The 24,461-nt window shown below is 33.2% G+C and overlaps 1 protein-coding gene across 5 annotated transcripts in view; it reads right to left on the bottom strand.

Annotated features, from left to right (window-relative positions):
* Nucleotides 1–24,461, bottom strand: part of LOC119070423 (protein doublesex) — a 115,776-nt gene that overhangs the window by 60,084 nt on the left and 31,231 nt on the right. For 2 of the 5 annotated variants that reach the window (XM_037174764.1, XM_037174765.1), the window contains one exon: nucleotides 12,701–12,906. The exons of the other annotated variants lie outside the window; for them this stretch is intronic. In XM_037174764.1, the coding sequence (XP_037030659.1) occupies nucleotides 12,833–12,906 (74 nt within the window). In that variant the 3' untranslated portion in view covers nucleotides 12,701–12,832. Of the gene's footprint in view, nucleotides 1–12,700; nucleotides 12,907–24,461 lie in introns of those variants that run through there. 5 annotated transcript variants of the gene reach the window in all.

The following is a 24,461-nucleotide window of genomic DNA, read 5'->3' as shown; positions in this document are numbered from 1 at the left end:
ACATGCCAAATACATTTCTGTGTGGCTACACTCGTTCGGAAATTTAGGTACCTGAAACTTTCGTTTTTCTCATTCGTCGATAAACTATTTTGCTGCTAATAGTTTTACTCTTTCAGACGTTTTCGTTATTCAAATATCTGCTTATATCGAGCTTGTTGAGTTGCGCAAGGTTCTGAAAGAATCTTGGAGTGGCGAAGCTTCACTGGTTAGAGTTCATATTGGTTTTTCATACAATACATAACATAGTCAATGTTGAAAACAGAAAGATCAAAGACTAGACTCCTAATTATTTTTTCAAAGATATCACAACAAAAAGTGACGATTCACAAACAGAACTTAAATGTCCTTCCCTTACACATTAAGTTTCACGTGAAATATTGGCAAAATTCTATATCGAAACTGAGATGCTCCTTCGGTCTCAGGAGTTAGTGGTGGCCTGAGATGTCAATACAGAGCAGACCTTTATCAGTTGATTCCGCTAAGTCCATTGGAACTAGAAACTCAATTTCGTAGCGCTAAGGCGGAAAACACACGAGCAATTTTGCATTGATGGGATCGGCAATTACGCTGCGCTTTCCTTTGTAATTCGATATTCACCACAGGCTAAACAATGGAAAACGCAGCATAATTGTCGATCCCATCAATGCAAAATTGCTCGTATGCTTTCGGTCTAAGCAGAGGTGAATTTTTTGTATGAAAATCCGCCATATTAACATCAAGTGTTTTTTGCCACCCGCCTATCTTTATCTGCCTACAGTGTGTTCATCTTTAGAAAGAACAATTTCAGATTTATCAGAGTTTTAAAAGTCATCGAGGTTCCCAGTCAATTAAGTTCTTCCCGGTCTATGATATTTTGGCGCGAAATTTGAATTCGCTATGGGATTTTCAAATTTTGTGCCAAAATATCATAACCTGGAAACGCTTTATTGACTGGGAACATCGATGACTTTTAGAACTCTCAAAAATTTCAAATATGTTCCGAACTAAAATGAACCCACTGTAAGTATACAACATTAGCTATTTTCGACTGATCTTACAAGGAACCATTCCCTTATTAATTTTAGTTTGACTTATGTCAATGATTGTCCAGATTTGAAAGTATCTATAATTTAAAAACATTTTAACATTTAAGTTTTGCGAAAACCTTCGCATCTCGCTGTATTTCTGTCTACCAGAATACCTCTGGATTCATAAACAACTAAAAAGAATATTGTCGTCGACAATGCATTGTATGTTGCTGTACAATTACAATGTAAATGCAGACAAAAATAAAAGAACATTTGTTTAACTCAATAAGAAGTAGAGAAACAGCATTCTTCGACTTGAAGCAAACATTTCTTTTTGTAATAAATATCCTGAGAGAGTAAGTGCGTTGCGTTCGCCTGAAACGAATGTAAAAGCTTGCTAAAAAGGTCTATACAGTTTTTTTTTCGCATTCGCTGATTTATCTATACGTAATGCAATAGTAACCTGCACACCGGAGAAAATGCAATAATTTTTTTTTACGATGCATCTCGACATTTTTTATTTAAAAAATTTCAACAAAAAAAGGTAATAGACTGACCTTCAGTTTCTGCTCCGTCAACATGAATCAAATTCAGCGTGTGTCAATATCAAACATTAAACAATCATTAACAATTAATAGTAACATATTTTTCGTTTCATGTTAACGTCGTGTAATCGAGGAAAAAAAAACGAACCAACAAAACAAATAAAACAAAACAAATAAAATGTGTAACTCGGATACATTGCATGATGTTTTTCAAATTGACATTTTATGTAATACAGTTGTCTTTACTGGTGTAGTTACTTTAGGAACAAGGATTTTAATTGGCATGTTTAGATGAAATAACATGTCACTTAGATTACATCATTAAATTGGGTTTCCGAAACATGCAAATATTTATTGTTGTGACATGAAATTGTTGCAATTATAAACACAGTTTTACTTTAAAGCATTGATTTAGATGAGTGACGGGACACGTGTACACGTGAAAAAAAAAACATTTTAGGCACAAAAAGTATTATTCGCTTCTCTGGAAATGACTGTTGGGTTAACTGGCGCGAAAGTCATATTGCAATCAGTGTAAACACTGGTCACTACTGGCTGATAGCGTGGCAACAGTCTAATATACATTGTCTGCACGCTTCATTAATAGCTTAGGCCTCCATCATGAATGTAAAGCGGAATTAAACGGAAATCGATTTCTTGTATTGTGGATATTGAGATAATAGTCTCATTACGCTCACTACTGTGTCCCTGGGACATTTGTTTTTGATACGTGTAGTTTGTAGTTCGAGACGAAGCCGAGTCGGAACAAGTGGTGACAACAAATATCGCAGCAAGATAGTAATATATATTACACACTTGTCACGAAGAAATCGAGGCTTGCCGAGACTGATAGTGACAAGTGTGTACTCTATTTTATCACATAAGCGAAAACGAGACAACAACATAGAACTGAAGTGTAATTTTTGAATTAAACTTCTAGTTAAGTAATTTTGACAGCCGAACACCGCGCGTATGTGATAAAGTATTTATTTGCTTGCGCTAAAGTCGGCTGTGGGCGAGACGGGAATGACTCAGAAATATTAGTTTATTGTAACCTTGTAGTACGTCAAGCAACTTATCTATTGAAAGCAACTGTAAGGCTTTCACAAGTATTATGATGCGGGTAGCTCAGAATTGTACATTTATTTTAATTCGGTAACCTTACCACGTAAAATGTCTAACAAGAACGAATAAATAGAATCACTTGTTTAAGTAACAAAGGGGAATGTGCTTTTTGGGGTACGGATGACCGGTGCGTGCGCCAAAGGCAAAGTGGAAATTAAACGTTGGTGTAATTATTGAAAACAGCCTCGGGACATCGAAATTCACTCTAGCTAACCGTCATTGAAGTATAAAGTGTAGTCAACGAGGGGCTGGACTTCTTTGTCCATTTATTCGTTCAAATCAATTGCACTCTACATCATGTCCCTGAAGTTATAGAACAAGATTGTTACATCAATATTTGTGCAAATCTTGATTGTCAAAATTATTGGAAACGCGAAAGTTGTTTTGTGAATATTTGCGAATGTGGATATTCTACAGATTTGGAACCAGATCGTTATCCACGGTGTGGTTGAATGGAGTTTAATTAAACATGTCGTCGCAAATTTGATATTTTTGGATATTCTTAGTCTGCTTGTGACCCTGAACAACGTTCCACAAAAATTTTTGATTTTCATCCATGCAGTCCGGAGCACCCGGACCAAGGCTCCCTAGAGTGCTCTGTGGGTGCGATAGAACTGATTGGGGTTGCAATCGATAGAGAATGGAATTTTAGTAGTCATAGTACAAAAAAAATTTCGCATGGATTCAAGGCGGACAGGTGACGACTCATTGAAGTTGAAAAATGACGATCTTTGAAAGGTTCTACAGGCGTGGATACTTGAGTCACAGAGGTGGTAATTAGTTATACAAGTAGAGGGACATTAGCTCTACCAATATCCAAAAAATTACTTTTTCAAATTTTTTACAGAGCAACTTTATAGTGGTTCAAAATTTTTCTCTCATTTTTTGGCATAGTTGTGAAACTCAGCAACACCTAACTGACAGTCATGATAATTTTTCGCAGCCAAACTGCTTAATTTTGTGTTGCTGTTAGTCTCAGCTTTCCAACAACACCCCACTTGCTATATCTCTGGTCAACAGTGCCGCTCTATTGAGTGCCTCAGTGAGGTAAGTTCATCTACGACGAAATTTTAAGCATGACTTCAGAAAACGGTGTGGATGATTTGTTTGATTGCGATTTGTAAAGAGAGTTATAAAACTAAATAAAAAAAGCAAAATAATACCGATATTTGGGCTTTATTACCATTTTCTGAAGTCATGCTTTCGTCGTAGATGAACTTACCTCACTTAGGCACTCAATAGAACGGCACTGTTGACCAGAGATATAGCAAGTGGGGTGTTGTTGGAAAGCTGAGACTAACAGCAACACAAAATTAAGCAGTTTGGCTGCGAAAAATTATCATGACTGTCAGTTAGCTGTTGCTGAGTTTCACAACTATGGCAAAAAATGGGAGAAAAATTTTGAACCACTATAAAGTTGCTCTGTAAAAAATTTGAAAAAGTAAATTTTTTAATATTGGTAGAGCTAATGTCCCTCTATTTGTATAACTAATTACCACCTCTGTGACTCAAGTATCCACGCCTGTAGAACCTTTCAAAGATCGTCATTTTTCAACTTCAATGAGTCGCCACCTGTCCACCTTGAATCCATGCGAAAATTTTTTTGTACTATGACTATTAAAATTCCATTCCCTATCGATTGCAACCCCAATCAGTTCTATCGCACCCACAGAGCACTCTAGGGAGCCTTGGTCCGGGTGCTCCGGACTGCACTGATGAAAATCAAAAATTTTTGTGGAACGTTGTTCAGGGTCACAAGCAGACTAAGAATATCCAAAAATATCAAATTTGCGACGACATGTTTAATTGAACTCCATTCAACCACACCGTGTATCATTATCATTCATGTCTTGATGTTACAACTTGAACGTTCTCGACCATTCCAATTTCTTGATACGTCAAGACTTGAGGATATGCAAGTGGGTGTAAGATATTTTACTTCGAAATTACAAAATTTGTGTGACATAAGCCACAGTTTCCGCTAATTAAGGTATGATGTATATCCGGTGAATACTGAGGTGAAAATATGTTACGAGAATATTCGAAAAGCTGAACTTGGCTCGACTTGGTGAAGTATAATTTCAGCGCTAGTTTAATGGGAAAATCCCATCTTTAAAGTTCACATTCAAACATTACATGGTGTAGAAACTTGTACAACTGAATCAAGGCCTATAATTAAATTCCCGAAAACTTCCTAATACTTCCGTCACGTTTTATCTTTTTCTCTAAAATAAGAACACACCGTTGCAATCGTGGCCTTTGTAGTTGTTTTTTATGTTTTTGAGCTAAAAACCAAGGGGGTAATCACTAGTAAATCAGTAAATCACGGTAAATCAAAAAAAATTTTGAAAAATTTTTGAAAATTTTTTAATTGTCACTGGATTACATTTCGAAGTATCGTGGCCGTAAACGTATAGGATAAATTTCATGAACTAATACAAATTCAAGTAAATAGATTCAAATTTATTAGAAGCTTCATTTTTGATTTACTTGATTTACTGTGATTTACTGTGATTTACCGTGATTTACAGTGATTTACTGAGCTACTAAATCAGTGATTAACCCTCGCTAAAAACATTACTTTCAGGAAAGTGAAGCGAAAGAATTTTCGGGAATTGAATTCACAAAAATAGGCCATGGACTGAATTTAAACAACAGCTTTTGCGGTAAAATATGCCGTAAAAAATCTATCGAGAGAACGAAAAAAAATGTGAATGATATTCACAGTAGGATTCAACTTCTAATGCCCGTATTTTGATATCGTGTTTATGCGATCTATTTACGAGAAGTTTCTGATTAACAAAGTGAACAAAAAATACCAGGAAGTGCGTCTAACGTCTTCCCGTTTTACAACGTTAATCTAATTTCATTTGACCGCATTGGATTCATGATTGGATGCAATGTAGTTGATTAGTATAATTGAAAATATTGGTTTTAATTTCTCGAAAAATATTGACACATAATGTACGGTCGTACTATTGGAATATTTAACATAATTTGTATATAGCATGCTAATATTCTTTACATAGAAAATGCATTAGAACACCTGTTATATGACATATTATATATCCGTATTCGTATATTTTGTATGCCAATTTGGTGTGTATTAAATAAAAGAGGAATATTAATTTAATTGGTAGAAAACAAACAATAAACACGAACTCCAACAACACATATATATATGTGGAAAAACATGAAAATAATGCCGATGGCGAGGCGTTAACAGTTGAATTGGAGGCATTTGATTTGAAACAATCAATTTAAATTACACCTTCAAATATTCAATTTATTGAAATTAAATATGTTTTTCCAATAAAATATGGTAAAAATTCATGTGAAAACACTCACATGTTGTGTGGAGCGAAAATATTTAATTTTTCTGTCATTCCCAGTATATGGGACTTTGCCTCTACATTTTAAACGGTTGCTTTAGCAATGAATTTGGTAAATAGAGAAGGGAATCAAATGTGGAGATTAGGTTCGTCGAAAATAGAACAGAATACCGTAACGGTCTTTCTAGAGTGAAAAAGAAATCCTTGAAGTGGCGGACTGAACAAACCTCACTCCTAAAAACACCGTAGAATTTGAGGAGTGAGGTTGCTTATTTCAACACCGTGAGGGACCTGAATAATCTGGTAGCCCTATATTTTTTGGCGAATAAAATTTTTCAATTTTTGTCAGTGTTTATTTGAGTTCATTTTCATACAGTGCATTAGGTCCCTTATTTGACGTTTCGAAAATGAACCGATCCTGCCTGGTTTATTTTACTCTGTCGAGCTCCGTTGATAATGAAATACCGATGGAAGGGACAGATAATGCGAAAGTATGAATATCTCTGATTCTCGTCATTTATTATTCTACATCGTAAATAAAGATGAAATGCCTATCATTGCTAGCACCCTATTTTCAATGTGGGTTTATTTTTCCTGGCTTATCTCTCAAATATTCGAGAGTAGCTAAGCGAACATACGGTCGGTGAAGTCGAAGTCTTCTAGATTCGTGATCGTTAAGCGAGATTGAAAATAAAGGACAGGAGGAAACCTTATCATTAACTTATAGCGTTCATAATTAATGGATAATTAATCGATGAATCAAAGGAAATCGAAGTCGTTAAAAAACGGTTTAACAGTTTACTCTCAAAATCGCTTCACACATTTCTCTTCAGTTATATTGCGAGCACCGAAGCATTTAAAGGTTGCATTCAAAAATGGGATGGAAAAACAGAAAGGTACAGTGTTCCAAAGAGTATACTCAAATGAACGCAGGTTATCAATGAATGCAAAGTCTTAATACACATATTGGTTGTACTACTTCCGATCTGATGCAAAAATATACAAAAAAAATGAAATTGATCTGAAAACCGTAGAAGTTTGAGTCTTACTAACTCATAACGTGGAATTTGTACTTTAAATATTTATTTTCATCTGAATGTACGTACATACATGCAATTACAGTAAGTCTTGTAATGCAAAATAATTTTAGCCCTGACCTGATCAAGATACAAAGATCACACTATTATCATCGTAATGTGGATAGTGGGACACTCTAAGCTTTTTTGTAAGAATTATTACAATTGTGATAGTGTGACGGAACGTGTACTCATGCTATCATAGTTAGTGCATTCTCCTACATCCCCCACTTATATCACCTATATTAAAGGTACTCACTGTGAGCGATTCTAAACTGCAAATTGAAACTCTAAATTGATTTTGAATAATATAAATATCGTTCTAATTTACTCTGGTGGTCCATGTCAACCAACCTATATAAGTCTGTAATTTTTAAATTTGCAACTCTCAAATATGGTTTTGGCGGTACGGTTACATTCATATTGCATCAATAAAATTGAAACCTTTCAAAAGTAAATATATTTTGCATTCATTTATAATTCATTTTGCATACAAAATCAGTTGATCAAAGTTTTTGATATATTTGGCTTTAATCATAATAATAACCACCACATGAAATTCATGGTATATATACGTAAAATGACCGAATATATTCGTACAATGTTGTCTTAATTGGTTACCCTTAATTTAACGAAAACTGTACTGGAACTGAGTGTGTGCGTGTGACAAAATTGAATAACTCAAAAACGCAACATATTTTATTTTGGCATCAAACAAAAAATTAGCGTATGAGGGGTCACGTTTTTCCTACAAAAAACGAAATTCATTATAATCAGCGCAATAGAACACAATGTTGGCATTTTGTGTCAAAGTGAATCGACCGAGTTTTTTTTCTATCTGTAACACGTAGTATGCAACAGTTTCAATATTTTCGATTTTATTCATTTTTTTTTTAAATTATAAATCCTTTGTCCCTAGCAGGTATAGTTTTCATCTAGAATATTTCAGTGGAAAATCATACATTTCAGTTTCTAGCATTGGAGAATAAGAGAGACAAGGCGAGAAAGTTTTTTGTTTCTACTAAATTCAGTTAGCTGTGGTAATGCTTATCATAGTAGATTGTTTGATTGCAGTCCTCAAAAATCTCATCAGTGATCTACGCTGTCCTCTTTCGCAGTTTGTATAGATAAGTTGTAAATGTTGTATATGTAAGAAAATTTGAACGAACGAAAAATTCGCAATTGTAATTTTAGTCAACCGCACTACATTTTATCTATTTCTAATTCGGATTAAATCGCGTCGTCTCAGCGAACATTAGATAGTACAGAATTAGTATCTTGCGAATATTGTACACAGCACATAACACCTAATTTAACTAACTTTCAAACAACACTTTAATTCTTAAAAATTCCATAGAATTCTTTTAAAAAAATTCCTTAAAATTCCGAAATGTCCAAATTTACTAAAGTTTTTTAAAAAGAATTTAATGAATTTAAGAATTAAATTTCTACAAATAGGCGCAGGGTCACATACAAAATTGACATACAGTACAGATGAAAATACCTTTTCATAACACTTTAATATCCTAATCAACGCCTTTGATGTTTTTATTAGAATCTTTATCATTGCCTATATTGAGTTCTAATTAAGTAGCAGTAACACCCCCAAGTCTTTTTTTCTCTCCGTAATTATCATTCTCAGAACAATAATGTTCTGGAAAGTCAGAATTACTCGTGACCCAAGATTTGTCAATAGTAACAACACATTCGGAGTTATGAGTCCACAAGAGTAACAAGTGCTTCAGAGATGACTACAAAAAATGTGAAATTTAATTAACTAACTGCTCGTTGTCATTTTACTTGTTGTCTCCAATTTAAATGTGGGAGCACAAACTTATTTCGAATATCATCAATTTAAATCTTAAGTGCTTTTTACTTCAGAACAAATATGGAAAAGGGAAGTTACTGTTGTCGGACGAAACACAACAACGCACCCAGACACTCGTATTCCTCTTAAAAGTATCTGAAATTAATCACGTTGACACAGAATTTTCCTGTGGCATGAGTCGCTATTGACTCAAAACAGAAATTGTGGCTCACTGACCGACATACTATTTTCGACAGTGCAACGAGGTGTACATACATGCATATACATTACAATCTATCCTTGTGCGGTATCTGAAATCTGTATGCGAGAATGCTTGGTGCGTTGGATTTTCAACCACAATTGCTAACTTTTTATAAATTGCATTAATTCTGGATTCCGTAGATTTAATATTTAAGAATTCCCCTGTGTCTGCTAGACGATAATTCATTACGCAAATACAACAATAATGCATGTATCGTAATGTCATAAACTTATTCAGGGCTATGAATATTATGTGAATCTACTATATACTCATTTTCAGTTAAATAAGTCTATCTCGGCAAAAGGTACTTTTTTTATTACAGTACAAGATTTGCGTACAGTAAATGAAATATAAATTATGCACTAATACACTCACACGGGTATCCTGTTCTGTAATAATTTTTATATATAGGCGAATAGAATACAAACAAAAGATTATAAATCCTCGGGGAATGTAATACAAACAAACAAAAATTATGATACCTCTGCTTCCTCTCGGAATATAATTTTTGTTTGTATCGTATTCTTGTATTACATAAAAACGTTCGTTTAATAGCGCATTTAGTCGACCAGTTCAATAATTTAATATTAGTTTATGACAAACATATACTCAACATTGAATTTATTGTGTACACATTGCACCAAACCTCGACACACCAGCAACAACTGTATATATTTATTCACTTAACTTTATAGACCGGTGTGGTGGTTTGTTGTTAAACTTTGTATTTGAAATTTGTCTGAGAGAAATATAGAAACATCCATTGTTGTGCGTGTGCCATTTATTGGCTTTTATTGGCAGGACTTTTTAAAAATTGCGTCCGGTGAGCGGAAATTATTCAACTGAAAAGTATTCCTATTGTGGGAAATATGTCCACACAATAAATCATATCAAAGATACTTTAGGAGTTGCACTTCTCCTAAAGTGATGTTATGTATCTTCATTTCATTTATTTTCATAACAAAGAATTCTTTAACAAATGATCCTCGTAGCTCCAGTATGTATACAATTCTAAACCGAATTTTGGAGTGATTGAGATTGGTCAAAAGAATCAATGGACTACTGCCCTCAACACTATTTTTTGAGCAAGTGATCACTACCAAAATGGCACTGTTAACTCAGTGTCCAAAAGTAGACCTTCCGCTAGCTTTTTTTTTTTCAAGAAAAACTGTCTGTAACTCGGTGATAAATGATTTTTTAGGCACAATATGCGTATTGTCACACTCGGTCTGCCGCCTCGAGTGACAGTGAAGAAATCATTTACTGCTCAGTGACATTAGTAGCTATTTCTCATTCAGTGACGAAAAGTAAAACTTTCGTTGCCTTAATTGAGAAAAACATTGTGTATTGTCACACTCGGCCTGCGGCATAGGATAACAATCTACATGACTAGTGCCTAAAAGAGCATCTATCACTCGGTTGCGTAAATAACTATTTCAATCGTCACGTTGTGACTTTTCATGCAAATGTTCGATTAAAAAATTTATTTCATTAAGTTGAATTAAGTTGAATTCTACCGAAACGTGTTCCAATAAAATATGAACTGAAAGAGCTTCCTTAAAATAATAATTCATGCTATTAAAATTCCATGTGTCTACTACAGTCACAATATTATATTTAGACGTTTTGTATGTCGACGTTCAATTGCGAAATTAATGTTAAATGTTGCTTATACATATATATGCACACATTGGCATCATCACACATCACATTAAATGCACAAAGTCGAAGCAACACTTGAAAAGTGTGTATATTATATTTAAAGGTACTTTCATTGCCGTTACACCGAAGAACCGCACCAACAGCATGTGTACCACTATACTTGTCGAAAAGTCACATTATTGTTAAGGATAATGATAATTTCCTGGTTCTCTATCGGTGTTTACTGTGTAATATCATTGTTTTTTTTTTGTCGTTTATAACACTCGATTTATATCTGTCTATTTTGTTGCACGCTTATTATGCATCGTTATAACTTGTTATTGGAAACAATCATCTCCATTTTAACGTTGTAAATAATGTTTGTAGGAGTAAACGCTGACATCGCACAAGTGTATCAATAAACAATTTCGCATTATTGGTTTGCCAGTACTTACTTTATTGTTTGTGTATAAAATACGACGAGATAAGGTGATTTCATTGTGCGAGAAATAAGAAAAAAAAAGTCTCTGGGTGCATATGATTTGACCCACTTTCAAAATGTTAGTTTATACGTTTCACGCTGATTTATATAATAACTATATGTACGTAATACGTACAAATGTTCGAAGCTTGCAAAAAGACATTAAAATACATTTATGGTGATAATGTTGTTTAAGCGTAATATACGCTTTTTGTACTCAGATTCATATAGCATATATAGCTTAATTATTGACTCCATAAAATGTGTATATATGAGTAAATTGCGTAAAATTTTATATTCAGAAATTGGGTTACGACGAAAATTTTCGCAAAAATACTTATCAACAACACAGTATCATCTCTAGAAGAGATGCGCTCTATGTAGTAGTTGAACTGTTTGCAATCTTTAATGCTAAACAGCGTGTGTAATTGCTGTGTGTTTCTAAAAATGTTTTAACATTATTTAAGCCTACAGCGTCGATTCTATAAATAACCGGAGACAAACCAAGTTGACTTTCGTTTTATATTATATTCATGCAGTTGCTTCTTCTCTACAGTTGCCATTTCAGGTATATATATATTTATGCTCGGAATCACCGAACTTTTTTTTTACTTATATTCGTTTGCAATGTCTAAGTATGGTCGAGCTATCAGAAACTCAATTCTACAGTCAGTTCATAAATGTTATCGACAAAATGTATATGTTCTTTAACACAGTTATCGTTGGCTCAGTGGATCAGTTTTTAGATAATATAACACAATCATCATAAATGAGGAGGTTTCGTATGTCCAACAGTTTTCTACACATTTTTAGTCACACTTCACAATATATATGTTCACAATGAATGTACTTAGTCTCATAGTCTTACAGTAGATATTTCTCAATGTCGATGAATCTCTGGAACAGCTGCTTCCGATGATTCTGGAACCACACAACGTTTTTGTTGAAATCTTATTTCCTTCACAGAACTCAACTAATTCGGCGATATGAGGAGGAATGATGAAATCTGTACAGGATGCCAAATTGGGTAACTTAAAGACAATGCTCTTCGAAGTAATAATCATTTAGAATTGCGCACAGACTTTGTTGATGTGGTATTTTGAGCCGGTATGTAAGGTCACTCAACAAACAACAAAAAATTATTTCATCGAAGTTTCTGTTTTGGCACCCATACAGATCGATTTAAATTAATTTATGCATACTTACTTTGCTCGGTATAATACAATTACTTTGGTAAACAAACAAGTAAAAAACCCAAAAGAAGAATATAATTTAATTATTTTTTTTTTTGTTTACTGATTTTCTTTATCTTCTTCTTTTAGCCCATTTAATTTCTTTTCTTTTTTATTATGATAAAAGCCATGAGTGGAGGGATTTTTGAATTTTAGATATTTTGTATCACAATCAGTAACATAACACATAAATTATTACTATAATTTCTTTGATTTAATCACTTTAAAATTTTTTTTGCAACAGAAGCTTTTTTTAAATTCAATCCATCGCATTCGCTTAATTACATTAATTGTGTACTTCTAGGTAAAACGCAGTTGATTATTTTAACGATTTTCATTGGCGTAACTATTCATGATTACACGTGTGTTTAAGAAGTGGTAGAGCTGAAGATACTCACCTGAAAAAAGAAAAGAAAAATTAAAAAAATTATTTATAAATGATCAAGAATTTAAAATTAAATTAATTTTAATGAGGGATATTATATGGAGATTGCCTGTTTCACTTCTTTCAATTATAAATTCACGCAAACGTCAAGTTATTTTACGTTATAAGTGATACATTTATAAGTCATAGGTCAGAGCTGTGTCATTGTATGTAACTGATCAGTAACAAGCTTACCATTTGTATCTTAAAAGCACAAAGTCTCATAAGTTCGAAAAGCTTATACTCGTTTCTCGTTCGGTCAATATGGTCAGACTCGTACGATACAATATGAGTTCTACCTACACTACACTGCAAATTTCCACAAGATGCTCAGTATCGTATTGATTAAGTTATAAGAGAATATAATTTATTTATTTATTTATAGGTACAATGGACAGGCCTAGGCCCAGTTATACATTGAACTGAAGAAAAGGTACTTCAAAAAAAAAAAAAATAATTAATTGAATTTAAAGAAATAAGTTAAGAGAAGAAAGGAAAGGATTAAAAGAAAACAAAGAAAACAGTTTAAAACGGGTACAGACTTTTCACAGTTGACTTATATTCGTTATAAGTGGAATTAAATATGTCGTTGTGCCGAAAGTAAACATTATGGTGGTTCTGCATTCGATCAACCGGCATCATAAGTCATTATCTACGTAAACTTCTGAGTCAATCGAAAGAGTGCGAGAGAAACGTTTTATTTGCATATAATATTCATAATCCGTCCTATATAATAAGTGAAATTGTTTGTTATTTATAGAAAATTTCCCGTTTAATCATACTTTTTGATCTTGTTAAAGCATTGTTTTTGGATTCCGAAGCTATCGTTTAGAATACAACACCAACATTGATTTTAACGATTGTGACCGTTGTTAAAAAAAAAGTGGATTTCAAAGAATTACTTTACTGAATCCAAATGAAATCTGTGCTGCAAAGGGGAAGTTTTGTTGACAAAGGATTTTCAGAAAGAAAATCACCTGAGGATTTTCAATGATTTTAGGAGGATTTTCTTGACCATTATTGCTGGACTTTCAATTTTTCAGTATTTTCCTTCTGATTTTTTATTATTTTCTTGGTTTTTCAAGGATTTGTATTTTTCTTAGGATTCTCTTCGATTTTGAGGATTTTTCTGTAGAAATAATTCTCAAGTTTTCAAAAATTTTCAAAAAAAACTTAAGTTTCTTTTCTAGTTGACATGAGACTTTCCAAAGGAAATAAAGATTGTCGAATTAATGATATTAGTCTTATAGCCTTTCAATCATCTATACTTAATTTACATCAACTCTTGTCTAATGCCACGGATGACATCGAAAAAGCTTTTCACAAGGATGAAGCTCTTCTACAATTACCGGAAAATCACATACAAATGTAAACGGGATGATGTTTTTTTTTAATCATCTTTTTTCCGCGTCGACACAGCAGATTGTGCAAGATTTGCTAGAATAATCGTAACGTTCGAATTTCGGTTACTTTAAGTTAATGGTTTGCAACTTGTGAATGGCTTGCAGACTCTGGAGTCGAGTGGCTTGAATGATCGAAATAGTAAAAGACCCGATTGAGTTACAATGATTCCGTGGTCGAATCATTTGGTCAGTTCATCCATTCTTATACTAAAAATCGAGAAACTACCATTACGGGATCGCAAACTCTTAATGGAAACAAAATGAACATACGCTCTGAAACGATCAGTTCACTAATATATAATTATGTGCATATCAATTACCCTCCCACTTGTGATAAATTAAATGAAAATGTACATGGAACTTTCTGCAAGCAAACTATCGAATGCACTGTCGGTCACAGTATTGCTGTTCTATTACAAAATAGTGTGGATTGTTGATTTTGTTAATATAGTGCTTATTAATTATTGTGAGTTCGTTGTGATTATGTTTTTTTTTGATTTTGTGCTTGAAAGACTTTGTGTCATCATGAAGTGGGAATTAATTTAATTTAATTGATACCTTCCCCGCTGAGTGCTCTTTGGCATATTGAATATGTGTACACAACTTATTTCTGATGTCATTTTTAAGAAAAATATCGACTTTCTTTCTGCGAATCGGTAAAGAGTATTTTTCGCTCTGTGCAATAAACGTAACAACGTCGTTACATGCCCGTATTCTCCCATATTTTCTTAAACTTTTCCACAATTTTCCCAAATTTTATCAAAACTACTTTTTTTGGCCAAATTAAGGAAAGTGTGTTGCCAAAGAGAGTCCCTAGATAAATTAAATCAAATCTAAGATCTCGATTTTTTCGTTTAGTGACCTCACTACCAGCCTTTTACAGCCAATAACAAGTGCCGTTTGGACCACCGGCTTAAGGGGGCATACTACATACTGAACAAACCATCTGTTGGAAGCTTCATGTAAACAGTGTCCTTTTTATAAAATAAACCTCAGTTTGTGTAATCATTATTGAACGGAATTCACATTGAGACACGTGTTGGACTGCAAAATATTAAAGTTTGGACCTTTCATCACCAAATTGCAGAAAAAAATGTTTAAAATAATTTATGAAACGAATGATAATAACGTTTTAAAACAGCACTGCACTGGGCACGAAACTTGTAGAATTTCACATTATTTACACATACAGATGCTTTGAGACCATCATTTTGTTATTAAAATCGATATTCCAAATATTCCCAAGTGGAATTTGATTAAAATCACTTCTAACTACAGTGAGCGAGATCTCAAATGTCTCACTGTCATTTTTTTCAGAGAATGTCATTGTGAATTTGCAATGACACAATAAAATTCTCAGAAAAATTTGACAGTGAGACATTTGAGATATCGTTCACTGTAATTAAAAATAGTAAAGAAAACCCGAAATGATTGAAGAACTGCCATTTTTTCATTTCTGGAGCTTTCATCTTGAGAGTATTTGCTTAGGTGCCTAGGTTAGGTGATATCTCGCCTGAATATAGGCCAGACATTATGAACACAAATTCATCGCATTTGGGTTACGTCATACGAGCCATTTAGTGTGTACATCGTTGCAGCCACCAACACACTGAAACTACCCAAATTATGGAGCTTGATTGAACCTAAGGGCGTTACCAATGCGATATAATCGCTATAAAGATTTCATGTGGAACTGTCTGACACCGGACTCGAACACAGATCATTTTGGTGGAAACAACAAGCTTCGGTAACTTCGTCTTGGACTCAGATCAAGAAATTATACTCCAGAAATAAAATTTCTAGCATTAATCGCACAGACCTGCGATGCACTATTTCTGTATCACATTTCACATTCGTATTCGAATGCAATAATTGCATCGAATTCATTTTAAAGTAATGGAACTAATTAATGTTGACTTCGACTGTCGCTATTGAAAATGTGTCAGGAAAATAAAGTTCAAGTTGAAAATGTAGCAGTTTTTAGTTAAATTTACTAACAACCAGTTTCGGTAGTAAGTAGCTTCGTAAATAGTCAGGGCCTATTTTACGGAAACATGTTTCTCAAGTTTTTGAAAGTTTCCAAAATGTTTCTGAAAAGTTTTCTAAAGTTTCTTAAAGTTTCTCAAAGTTCCCTAAAGTTTCTAGAAAAGTTTCCTTAAGGCCAGTTCATACTCGCATACATTTTTGCGATACATGCGACCATGAACTGGCCTTAAGAAACTTTAAGAAACATTTTGGAAACTTTCAGAAACTTGAGAAACATGTTTTCGTAAAATAGGCCCTGTAAATAGTTGTACAAGGCATTACTTGAAGCGAAATTCTAAATCGCTAAATTTTATATCACTTCAATTGCAATATTTAGACAAATCCTTTTTTGATTTTTTCTTCTTCGTCAGAACGTTCTAAGGTAAGTGCATTGCATTTCAATGTTGCAATATTCGCTACACACATCTTACGCTACGCTACACGTATACACGCGATTTTTACACTGGCGATTAACCGTGTTATGAACAAGTGTGAAAACAATATGTACTAGTGGTTTCGAAATTAATTTCTAGTTGTAAAACAAGCAAAGCGTACAGTCTTTCTTTTTAATGTTTCTCCCTAATTAAAACTGTAAGAGAAGTCAAGACAGCTTGTACATGAATTTCATTTTTGTCGATTGAACGTAGTCCAAATCAACACCCATTCCAATTTATTAATAACGAGAAAATTAATATTAAAATCGTATAACCGATATAACGCACGACTATAATAGCAAACGCAATATGCGTGAAAAAGTGCCTCTAACTCTGTTTCTGTTTTTGTTGCGACAAATGCCATTTAATATAAATTTTGAAATGTATTAATAATGTCACGTTGTCAAGACTGTGGTAAATTATATATTATATAGGCAAAAGTAGCATTATATTTTGTTCAAGCGGAATGGATTGCTCAAGTAAATATTGAGATTACGATTATCGTATGGCATCGTGTATATCAATCTCTAAGATATTGTACAAAAAAGGATTTCAAAAACGCATTGCACATTCGTCCAACCGGTACAAACCAATCGTCCACCAATTTTTTTTGTTAATGTTTTCAGTCACAATGTGTTCCATTGATTGATCCCAATTACAATTCCCTTAATCTACCCAGTTATATTTGAATAAAGATGATGCACATTGCATATTTTGCGCCGTCTTCATATACGATTCAGTGTGATCGACACTTTTCTTGGAATATCAAATACGAAAAGATTGATTATCGGTGCAATTACCTACCCCATATTCTGAACACTCGCTTAGGACATGTCTGAACAGTAGGGAAAAACGATATCATTTACAGTTTACCACAGAGGATGACAAGATATCAGATCGAAAAGAATCGGGTAGCTCGTTTAGATCTGTGTAAGTCGGAAGGTTACTTAGATCTTGTTCCATTCTATGGATGAAGCCTTGTTCAGCCATTCAGGTGATGTGCCTGGTACGAAATATTCAAATATTCAAATTGTACCGCGTTTTTCTTTTTCTTGAACTAACGTCACTTTCTTAATTTTCTCAAAAAAATTGTTTCGAGAAATTCGAGAAAGTTTTCAAGAAAATATTTCCCTTAAAATAGGCTGTAGTACCAGGTATACAACATGTTGCAACACCTAAATGCGAGGGGGAAACCACTCGGGTAATTGATTACACATACTGCTCGAAATTGCCGGAGAACCCGGTACCCGGTAATTAAACGGAATTGAAAGGAATTGACAGGAATTAATGGAAATTGAAAGAAATTGACAGGATCTACCTATAGAAATGGAAAGGGAATTGAAAGAAATTGAACGGAATAAAAAGGAAGTAGAGCGAATCCGACAATTAGATGAATTGATCCGGTAATTGAGGTAATTAAATAGAAATTGATTTGCCCTCGCCTAAATGGCTGAAATGACTGTTTTAACTTGATATTTCAAGAAAAGCGCAAATGAATCATATTAACTTTCCCGAAAATTCAATAAAATATTTTCTGGAATAGACCACTCGTAGAACATCATTCAACGAGAGATTAGTCACATCTGTATTTACAATCTTCAGCCTCACCACACCGAATTTGGCAAGAATTTCGCTGGAGTACGTGAAACATGCCAGCATCGGTACCCCAAGATGCTCCGATTAATTTTCTGGAATAGCTAATTCTTCGTTCGATTTTGATCACTATACGCGAACTGTTTGCTTTGAAGGTCAGTGACCTGTCCAACGTTATGCCAATATACTTAAGAATTAATTCGTGACGTATCGCAACAATATAATAAGACAATTGATCCGAAATTCAATATATAATTTAACGCATCAGTCTACCTTAATTATGCACAATTCATAAAAAAGTATTCATTATAAACCATATAAAGACACCAGTCAAACCAGTAATTAGAAATTACAAAGTTTATATTTACAATTTTATATATCGTTGCTTCAATTATGCTAAATAAAAACCTACACACACATTGCACTACCAGTGCATAATATATACATTGCATATATATTGCCGTGAGTGTACTAGTATTATATTTGTAAGCATGTGGCTATTTTCACTAACAAAAAGTGAATATTTGTGCAATGATAATGACAATTCTCGTATATAAAATTTTAAAATAAAACCTTGAAGATGATCATTTTAGCGAGTCGATGTATAATATAATAAAGTTTATTGAAACATTTCCAAATAAATATGTTCAATTTTAGTAGTTTTAGTTATCGTTATAGAGTGTGGTTCAAATATAGAATTATATACAAATGAAATTCAATTTAAATGTTGCTTTGTACATCGTAAATTTTATTATATTCGAACGAGAGTAGAGAGAAACGGTTAGCGGTAGTAACGCACGCCAGTCTTTCGTTTACTATATAATACACACATGTCCACAATAAATTTAAATATTTAGCCCCATTAATGTTACCATTCAAATATCATGTCTAATTTAATTCGCTTCCTTAGAAACAATCAAACGAAACGCGTTTCTTTGTTATAGTGTTTCATAAATTTGTGTTCCGTTTGATTAGGACAAAAAAGATGTAAATTGCAACATTTGTCAAGAGATGTTACGAGAATGATATACAACTAGACCAATATTATGACCGATTGACCAGCTGAAAGAAAATATAAAAATGAAATCAACGCACTGCAAGCATGAGTGATAGCAGTGATAGCTGTCAAATAGAATACTATTTTGCATGTAAATTTTGTCCCAATTTTTTTACAGTGCCAAAATTTGTCTGATACATTGTCCAGTTACAGTCCTAAACCTATCTTTTCATTGTATGAATGCTCCGCGAAATTGAGCTAATCATCTGCGTGGCTCGATATATGTATCAGCGGGAGACTACTCGGGTAAACCCAGTCACATTCAATATGGATATAAATGACAAAATTGAAGTAAGTCTGAATAAATGTCGAGCAAATGTGAAGTGAAGACGTAGTTGAGCGAGGGATCATTCACAGACCAAAATGGTGTGTCATCATTGTCTTATTTCTTTGGCATTTTCACCGGACGTTTCCTTTTGTATGAACATTTCCTTGGAGCCGGTGTCATCATTTAGAGTGAGTAGCCCCTCGTAGCAAGTGCGGCTAAATGGGGACATTCTGTCACACGACTTTCCCAAGTCATTTCCCCCTCGATCTCGACACATTCAGTAGCTCTACTTTTCTCGGAACCATTAATAAAACAGCCAATAGCGGCTAACCTGTTCTTGCTAAAATTCTATGCAAACCAATGAGTAATGTGAAATTGATGAACCTAAACGAATTGCTACTGGCAAAGGATAAAATTACAATTACAAAATAATATTACAATTTATCAGCAAATTGAATTCGTATTGTGGGCATTCCTTTAAGTAGACCCGATACATGTGGAAGGCAAACAGAAACGAAAAAAAAAATCGATTTTCGAAATAGATTCAATGCAAGTGAGCAACAGTTAGGTGCACAACATATATCTATTTATACAAATAATATTATGCTACGGTACGTATGTATATAACCATATACAACCTTGATACAATGATGAGTGAAAAATAAAAAAAAGAAATAAAGAAAAATATTTCAAGTGCATCAATAGCATTTTAGTCACAGCATTATACGGAAATTGTTGGAGCACAACCACATAATAAATGCAATGCACTTTTTTCTTTGCAAGTAGCACATCATAAATTTTAAATTAACAAGTAGATGAACGAACGTACGTTGCTGAATATAGTCCATGCATCGGAGGATAGGAAGAAGATAGATCATTTTTCTGTTACTTTCATTATTACATAAAAGTTTTAGTTAAGCTGCTCCATTCCGATTATATGTTATTCCTACGTTGAAACAAACATACAATTTGATATTTACTAACTGGAAACGAGATAAAATAATAAAATAGGGAATCATTGCATCAATAGCCATATAGTCAGTGTGAGTTTGTGCTGTTCAGTGCAGTAGATTGAACCAATAAGTGAATATGAATCTATATTAGACATATGAGTGTTGTGTATATTGTGTGAGCTGTTGTTGACTTTTTTTAGTTTGTTATTCGAATAGATGAAGTGCATAAATGTGACCGTTTTATGGTTCGGTGTTATGGTTATAATATAGGTATATTATATGCATTATGTGCACACATGAGTGTATTATGGGTTTTGTTTCCGGAATGCTTATTAGAAAAGAAAAATTTACTATGACCTTGGACTTGACCGGCGACAACAGGATTTAATGTATGAATTTTCATGAATGAATGGACAGAGAGAGAGCGCCTCTCAATGCACAATCATGATCTTAAGATTATTATTGGTAGAGTTATTGCGAACAAATTACAAATGAATGGAATATATACACACACACAGAGTATATTGTGGGAAATCTACAAATAGACAGGCAGTCCTCCAGGGCGATATACTGAATGTGAAAAGGGTTCAATCTGTCATGAAGACGACGATGATTACTAGTTTGTGCATGCGTATTTAAATTGAAAAATCGCAATTATTCTATCGAATGAAACTGTTTAATGTGAAAAGAAAAATAATCCCAAAGCGGATGTTACATCAGCCGAAGCAGTTTGATAAAGGGATTCTTCAGAATAATCAGACAAAGACTAAGAAGTTTATGTCTGTAAATTATTCTGAAGAGTTAAAACTGGTAAAGATTCTTAGAATCTACGAATGTAGCGGCAACGACATTTGCGGCTTATTTGGCTCGTCTTCGAAGGTTTCTCGATATTATGGAGTTTACAATTTTCACTTAGAACGTGGAATTTATAGCTAATTTCTCCATACAAAGTATATGACTCTCTATAGTATATAAATTTAAAATTTTCAAGTTTTACGTCAACTAAAAGTGAAAATCACAATCTCCCTAATATGTAACTCATTTCATTAAAGTACAGTTTACACCCTCACTCGATTTCTTTTTATATTAAAAACCACAATAGGTTAAGGCACAAAATCATATTTCACACACAGTCAGAATATAATCCAAGAATCTGAGGTAATTTTAAGAATTCACTGGAAAGTTTTAAGAAATCTATACCGCAATCATTGTTCAAACAATTATTGTCTTTAATACAGTTGAAGGTATTGCATGAAAGTTCAGTACAATGGTGTTGTCATACAACATACCAGGCTGTATATATACCATTATACCAACTGTCTATATATATATATTTATATATATATATATATATATATACATACAATCAAAATTCTTGGATAGTTGTGCAACAGTTGGTTTAATTTAACAACCATAAACGACGAAAGCAAAACTATTAGTACCAAATCGGTTTTGGAGGTTTTGTAATTTAGCATGTGTGTACAAAGTTGTAGAATGAAATACTGCCCGGAATAAACATTAACTCAGAACCGTACATCCAAATCGAAATTGAATAAATATGTAAACGGACGCAGACAATGTAATATAATTTAAGTAATTGAAATTAAATGGCGAACATTTATTGACATTTTCTATGGATACACCGTTCCAGATCAAATGCATTGATTTGAGAGTTTCAGATATACAATTTGATGTACGAACATTTTATCATGGGGGTCTACCTGTCGCTTCCAGCATTGCTTTTGCGGTAAAATCAATGCAAATACTAATTGTATTCAATATTAACTGGGTTTTGTTTTACTAACATATTATTAGATGAATAAGTAAATAGTCATTTGTTTAATATTATTATTAAGCGCGTATGTGATATGCCATTTTGGCAATTGCATTTGGGGCTGCATGCGGTCGAACGTTACAATATCCTAAAGACGCATATTTGCAGAACAGACACTTTTTTTCATGGCAGCAATTAAAACAAATATTAAGTAGCAGTCTGTGCGTTACAGACTGATAATTTACTTTAATTACCAATTTGATATTAAAAATGTATGGAACACATATGGCCGTTTGATACTCCCTAATCGAAGCCTTCCACTTTTCTGTTAGTGAACTTCAACCCTTTCGACTTGACAGAGACCCTTTTTGTTGTTGTTGTAACGAGCCTTGATAAATAAAAAAAACCACAACAGCAAATCGAATGTCCGCCCGTTCTACCATTCAAGCCTATTTTAAATACATAAGCACAAATCTAACTATCAATTTCTTACAAAAGACAATTGCGCCCTTGAAAATAATATTCAGGAAATATTTACGTTTAACGCATTGCCATTTCCTTCCATTTACACCATCTGACACACCTGGTAATAAATGGAAAAAATTCACAGAAGAAAAAAAAACAACAACAACTAGACAACCATATACTGGTAATTACAATATTCACAATGTAATTAAACGAGTGTATTATATGCATTTTGTATGCATTTTTTATTAATTAGATCAAAAATTTTTCTGTTTGTGTGACCCAATAGGTACAATTGCTATTGCTAACTATAATAAAATGTTTTTTAATGGCATGTGTTCATGTGAAATGGTTAGTTGATTTAATTGTCTGAGAAACGGCGAAAGTAAACGATATAGATACACGGTGCGCGCATTGCACACAGTATATTAGGCAACCCGTGCATAGATAAACGATTCGGAAATGCATCCATGTGACACACAAAATTAGAATCGAGTTGAAAATAAACGATGAAATTAAACTAATTATTATTAGAATCAGAAATAGATTCATCGGACAAACCTCAGAAATCTCAACTAATTGGGAGTTAAAGTTGCTTTAATTGCATCTAAGGCTAACGTGCCTTCAACAGAAAGGTCTCGATTTTTTTTTAGTTTAATTGTAATAATTACAAATGTAATTACTTTTTATACTTTTAATACCAGTGCTAATTCAAATTGCGTATATATACTATATTTGCAAGGTGCAGTCGTTATTATTTTATTGCTACTTTGAACTCACGAATAACATTTTTTTTGTATTTAAATTGTTTATTATTTTAATTTAAACATTGCAATTCAATATGGACATAAACGAAATAAGAAAATTTAAATACAAAAAGCTTTTTATATAATATGCAATACAACATATTATTTGTATAATGTATTTTATCGGCGAGAATAGTTATGTGCATGCACATTAGTTATATACGCATGTTGCTTTTATCTTCCTCAACCTAATTGGTGTGGATTGTACTTAGACAATCACAGACTCATTTCGTTTTTTTTATCAGTTCCGCATTTTAGCCAAAGACTGATGGAAGGAGAATATGAAAAACAAAGAAAATGGGGAGATCAATACCTTGAGCGATTTTTTGCAGTCAACGAGACAAATCGATATACGGGGGTCGTCTTTTGCTAGAATTTCTTGAATTTTTAAAGTTTCAGAACAGAAAACTTGCACATTCAGCTTGATCTTCTATTATCTGTTCTCTATCTATCAGTCTATATGAATAGATAAACGCCGAAAGTAGATACGTCACATTAGCGAATTATAATAAAGTTGAAATTTCATCGATTTAGCTTTATAGGTTTAAGGTGTTAATAGAAGTTTTTGAGTCGAATGAATAAATGAATTAAATTTCATTTTTGTTATAAATCGCTAATGTTACACGTTCACTTTCAGCATTTAACTGTTCATATAACTTCTTTGATTTTAGGTCATTTCCTGGATTATTTTTGAGAAATCCTTTAAAATTAGAAAAAGTTTTGAAAAATGTAAAACTATTAAAAATATTTT

This window comes from Bradysia coprophila (assembly GCF_014529535.1).
Source record: "Bradysia coprophila strain Holo2 chromosome X unlocalized genomic scaffold, BU_Bcop_v1 contig_79, whole genome shotgun sequence".
NCBI lineage: Eukaryota > Metazoa > Arthropoda > Insecta > Diptera > Sciaridae > Bradysia > Bradysia coprophila.
Note: the sequence above shows the minus strand (reverse complement) of the source record. Positions and strands in the feature narration are given on the sequence as shown.